We start from the raw sequence: 6000 nt of genomic DNA, 5'->3' as shown, positions 1-6000 counted from the left end.
AGCTTTAGCGTGTCGGAAGAAAATTTCTACATCGGGTGCCAGATAAGGAAATAAGTGGTTTCATTTCTCATCCAGGAGTCTCTTACCATGGAGGTAATAAAGATACAGATGGAGAGAAAACGTCTCGGTAATGATCTAAATGGTCGTTGAAATCTTTTATAAATCTATTCAAAAGGGCTTTTCTTTGATGTACCATCATTGGAAGCAAGAAACATCAATTTATAACTTTATAAGAACAGAAAGAGACTGTTTGGTTGATTTTGAAAAACTTAATTTTTCCGAAAATCCTTGTTAAAATGCGATTCGAAATAGTTTCAACTGATTTAAGGATAAAAGAATATAATTAATTTCATAAGGACACATTTTTGTGCTGGCATTTTTTTAACATTGAGAGTTGCATCACATTATCATTGAAAGTTTCTTATCTTAAAATCTTCACGTCTAAGTGAGCAGCGGTTTTCATACTCTGACAAAATGATCGATACAAGGTTCCTAATCGTAACACGTAATTCTTTTTAAAATCTATCGATGGCTTTATGGGCAGCTTCCCCTAGAAGTTTGGAGTATTGTGCTTATTATGTGAAGTTTTTTTCAATTTTTCAAGACAAGGCTATTATATTTCAATATAATTGTTAAAAATGTAATGTCTTTTCATTCATCTTAAATATTCCCACGAGTACACCCAAAATTAATCATCTTACACGTTTTTTTTATAAGAACGTCAAAAAATTTCGAAGCCTTCGGATGTTCTTAGTTTTTTGGATTTGAAGCCTAAAAATGTTCTTAAAATGTTCTTATTTTCAGCATTTTTTGAGCATTTTGATGTAATTTCTTAAGAAAATGCATGTTTTTAAGTGTCCAAAGCCTTAGAATGTTCTTTAGAATGTTCTTAAATTTTTGGGCCTCGAAGCCTTATGTTCTTATATAGTTTGTTCTTATAAAAAAAAATGTGTATTCCCAAAGCAACCAAACAGCTGTTTGCTTCCGATGATAAATCAGAATAGAACAAAAGGCATTGACTCTCCATCTATATTTTTATTACCTCCATGGAAACTCAATGCTGTTACATGCTATTTTCTGTTCAATTTACAGAGGAAAAATGCATTAAAAATGTGCAGATTATGCGAGGTCCATTTGTTTACCCCCGGATGGAAAGTTCAGGAATAGTGAATAAATCTCCATAACTCCTTCATAATTTTTCTACCTTCCATAATTCGAACAAATTCCCGTGCATGTTAGAGGTACGGAGACTTAGTTTTAACTCTGAGTCCATATTAACAACGTTTGAATTATCATGTATGATTATTTGACGTGGGTAATTACAGTAATTATAATTTTGTCTTTTAAAATAATAAATAAAGATCTTTATATTATAGTTTATATTTACAATAATAAACTTAAAATATAGTGCCGCAGTGGCATTGCAGTCAAGAAAACTTTTAAGCGTGATTTAAAATTTTTGACGTACAAAAACTGTACCTAGTTTCTTAGTTCGATTGTAGGATTTTGATAGAATTGTACCACGTCCATCAGTAAAATAAAAAAGTGGTACAAATGGTTCTGGGTACGAGATTGTTCCAAAAATTAGATAGTGGTATTGGCTAGGGATACGAATATCAGAAAGAATACAAGAGTTTGGTTTATGTTCAAGAAGGTCATAGCACTTGTCAATCTTGTGATTGTTCCCCAAGACGCTTCCCTTACTTAAAAATATAGGAAAATGACCAAAGGGTAAAAATATTTTTAAAACGTTTTTAAACTTGTTGGTCTCGAAGCCTTATGTTCTTATATACTTTGTTCCTATAATGTATCTCATACTAATTTTTTCCGATTCTTAAAAATACTCCATCCTTAGTCGTAGTCATAGTGCAATACTCTCGTAAAAAACTTAAGTGATAATCAGGTACTGTTGTACCATGAAAATATTATTTCGATATTTTCCTTGTAAAGCGACTCTTTGATGACATAACTGATGGCTTCTTTTCTTTAGGTGGTTTAGGCGCATAGACAATAACATCTTCTTTTCCAGCTAGTATTTGATGTGAAAAATCCCAATCAGTATTTTCATCAAGAAGGTCTTCATTTTTATTGTCTCTGAAAAATTGTTCATTTCTTCGTAAAAAGTCTCGATAATCTCGTATGGCTTGATCTCGATCATTCAACTGTTTTATAGAATTGGTTGAACGAGCCGAATAAGTCCGTTGTGATTGACGATTTGATAGCTTTCGTAGAGCTTCCTTGATTTTTGGTTGTTCTAAAAAGGAATGATCAGATTGTTGGAGTTCAAAGAATTGTTTGAGATCTTTGACCTGCGATTCCTTTTATAGTCTTGAACAAAATGTCTACAAGTGATATAGTTTTCAACTTTGAGCACGTGTATTAAAATGGTTTGGCCTAAATTTAATCTTAATTGTTCAAAAATAAGCTGAATCTATGCCCTATTTATTCCTATTAAAGGTTGTAAAAATCACGAAATCTATTTTAAGATCCCTTTCCCTTGAGAACTTAGACACTTAAATCGTTTTAAACCTGAATCTCCCCACCCTGATAATAAGATGTGGTCTATCTGTACAAGAAAAATTGATTTTTTGAATATTTATCATCTAACAAGATAATTTTTTGAAATTTACTGTACCTCGTTGTTGCTTTTGATATTGATTTAATAGTTCGTTCGATCCAGTGTACACGCATACAGTTTCACGCATGCGTTCACGAGAGTCGACTCGCCTCAGACCTCCAATGGAATCTTTATTTGAACTACGTATTTTTTCTTGAGAGGTAGCTCGCCTCAGGCTCCCTCTAGAAGAGTTCGCGCTAAGACCCCGTTGGCGTTGTGTACTTTGATTTATCAAGCGTCTTTCGATTGACGTCGTTGAGAAGGGCCGGTTGTGTGGGTCTACAGCAAGGTTAGTGTCAGGTTCCGAAAGGCTTCTCGAGTGTCGGTTCGCAGAAGAGCTTCTTGAACTTTGGCGTGATGTTTTATTATATCTTGTGTGACCTGCATGAAATCGAGGAATTAAAGGAAAACAAATGATCAACTGATTAAAGGACAACATTTAACGTTTTTCTCTTATAATTTGGTTACACGGCAATTTAAACAAAAGACTGAAAGAACAACTTTTACCCCTTTCGGCATCGTGTGAGCACAAATTTATTAGAAAATCTATTATTTATTCTGCCATGTCAGCACTGCCTTTCTATATCATAAAAAGAATATCTTTAATTACTTCCAAAAAACGTAAAGAAAAGAAAACGTAATTAAAATGGGGTTTTCGAGATTATCTTATTTCTTCAGGATTCCACGGTTGTGATTTCTAGAGGTTCACTATAGCAAACAGGGATTCTGATGTTATAAACACTTACCAGAAGATTGGGGTGGCTTGGCGGTTGATGGCGGTTTGAAAGATAAAGGGCGGTGATTTGATAGGACACTTGTACCTGATTTCAGTCGATTCATATTCGTGTTGGTGGTCTGAAATTGGCTTGTGGAAGGGTTGCTTTTGCTCAAGTCATCTCTATGGTGATATAATGAAATTTCTAGATTTTCAATGCAGTTTTATAATAATGATGGATCAACTAAGGACATTAAATGATTTCTTATGGCTTAAAATGGGCTTTCCCTTCGAGGAGGAATAAGGACTAGCAGACTAAAGTCTATTCACGATAAGTGTGCACTCTTTTTTCTTTTACCTATAACTTTTGAAGGAATTCTTCAATCTTTATAAATTTGGTATCATTGGAAAGATATTAGTGAGTGGAAGAATTTGAAATAAGAAAATCTTTAAAAAAAATCTAAAAATGAAGATGAAAATGAAGAAGAAAAAAATGAAGATCTTGTAGAAAAGTGCTATAACTTTCGTTTTCACTTTAATTATATCAGAGGGCGGAAACATAAAGGCGGCGGGCGTTTGTTAGAATAGGAGCTGCGTAGGAGAACGAGCAAAAGTTGGTGTGAGGCTGCTGATTAACTTTCAGCCCTTGCCACCGACAAAATTTCTTCTTACGCTTACCTAACTTATACGCTCACTTCTCCCTCGTGATACCGTTCCAGCCCGATTGGCGTGTCACTCTAAGAAGGAATATGTCCTTAGCCCGGCGACCACTTGACTTAATAGACTAAATCCAACATTTTTGTTCGAATTACAGAAAGATTCGATTAATAGAGAATTAGAGAAAATTGACTGTAATAGTTAATAATTAAGAATTCCGAAAAAGTTCAAGAAATCCATCCCCTTACCTGGCTACATCAGCGGTTGCAGTAGATGATTTTTTGATGGATGATGATTTGGCACCAAGGAAGATACTTGCAGATTTGTTATGTTTTGTATAGACTGTCAATAGATCCTCCAACTGTTGTTCACTAAAAATATTGAAATAGTGAATATTAAGTACAAGCTAATTTCATCATAATATTTTTTATAAAGTACAATCATATGCATGTATCAGTGAAAACATCTCCAGCGAGTATTGTTATCCCCAACAAAAATACATTGAAACCCATTCATTGAAAAATGGATACTTTGTTGAACGTATTTTTAGATATCTCCATAAAAGTTTACGAACAAATAATCCTGAGTAGTACTGAAATTTAGAATTTTCAAAAAATAGTTCCCAAATAGGTACTTTTTTTCTACTTTTATTTGGTGGTTTTACAACCAGTTACAACTCTACCTTGGACTAGTGGATGTGTACACATGAGTCAGTAGTGTCTAATGACATATTCCCGTACCTTATCCCCCCAATGGTTCAAAAGATTTAAGAATATTTCAAAACAGCCTTAACTAGTATGGGGTACCTTATGGGACCCTACAGGTACAGTAACTTACATTTAATAGGCACCGATCTGGCGTAAAACGAAGATAGCAAACGAACGAATTATCTAACCTGGAAATAGCGATGAATGTGTTGAAGGCTTGTTGGTCAATCGAACATGCGATTTCCTCTTCTTCTCTCTCAAATAAAATCTTGCTCTCCTACAATCAAAATAGAAAGTTTAAAGGTTACATATAGTCTGGGAGCTCGCCAAAGTCAAATTCAACACCTGGCTACTGGACTATTTACCAAAATTTACTTAATTAACGTAACGCCATAGAAATTGAAACTGCCCATTCTAACACGTTAGCTTGCGATTCAGGGGTTAATACCGCAGTTGTTAGATACAGAAATTTTTTTCTGCTTTTTCATTGCATTTTTGAAATCTACATGGCGTTGATCGACGTGTGATTTGAAGGTAATTGAAACAAAACTCCGTTCTCTTAAAACCCAACTTTTGACGAAGTTTCAAGGATTTTTCAATTTATGAAAAGGGACCAATATTGAACGCGCGTCAACAACACAAAACATATAATTAAAGCGTTCACAAAATAGTAGTCGAGTTTGATAAACACACCTCTCAAATCAACAGATGTGGAGATAAAGTTGACTTATTAGCCCCAGCCCACGACACAAAAATTAAAAAATCAAATTAATATAAAACAAAAGCCACACCCAATGGATCGAGCCTCTTAGTGAGTTTTCCACCTCTTAAGGGGCCGTCCACATAGTACCTACGCACTAAGGGGGGAGGGGAGTCTTCTCAGCGTATAAATGCGTACAGGGGGAGGGGAGGGGCCAAAGGAAAATGTACGTACGCAGAGAAGATTTTTTCATAGCCCTTTTTTGCTTGTTTTCTGTCGACTTTTACGCTTCTTATACGCATCAAGGAAAAGAAAAAGTAAACATCGAGTTTCATGTATGAAATAAAGGTCCGAACCAAACTATTTGAATTCCAAATTTTTCGTCAACTGAGGGGGGGGGTGAATGAAAAAGTACGTACTTACCAGGAGGGGGTAGAGCCATTTGCGAACGCTTGCGTACTGGGGGAGTTTATCTGGCACCCAGATGGTGAATTTCATGAATGATTTTCATCCGACACGCTAAAGCTCTGAAGATCGGGAAAATTTTCAACATCTGGAAGGTTTACATTACGGAATTTTGCGAGATCGCGTCAAGAATTTTGCA

At 35.0% G+C, this 6000-nt stretch overlaps 1 protein-coding gene across 1 annotated transcript in view; it reads right to left on the bottom strand.

Moving 5' to 3' along the window:
• Window positions 1-1407: 1407 nt before the first annotated feature.
• LOC136802615 (tubulin polyglutamylase TTLL5-like) overlaps window positions 1408-6000 on the bottom strand; it is a 66076-nt gene continuing 61483 nt past the window's right edge. The window contains exons 27-31 of the mRNA XM_067059367.1: window positions 4885-4973; window positions 4238-4360; window positions 3364-3515; window positions 2636-2998; window positions 1408-2254 (exon numbers count right to left, since the gene is read on the bottom strand). Coding sequence (XP_066915468.1) covers window positions 1926-2254; window positions 2636-2998; window positions 3364-3515; window positions 4238-4360; window positions 4885-4973 — 1056 coding nt within the window. The 3' untranslated portion in view covers window positions 1408-1925. The remainder of the gene's footprint in view (window positions 2255-2635; window positions 2999-3363; window positions 3516-4237; window positions 4361-4884; window positions 4974-6000) is intronic.

The sequence above is a fragment of the Clytia hemisphaerica genome, unplaced genomic scaffold (genome assembly GCF_902728285.1).
Source record: "Clytia hemisphaerica strain Z4C2 unplaced genomic scaffold, Clytia hemisphaerica genome assembly, whole genome shotgun sequence".
NCBI classification, from domain to species: Eukaryota; Metazoa; Cnidaria; class Hydrozoa; order Leptothecata; family Clytiidae; genus Clytia; species Clytia hemisphaerica.
This window is presented reverse-complemented; position numbering and strand designations above follow the sequence as displayed.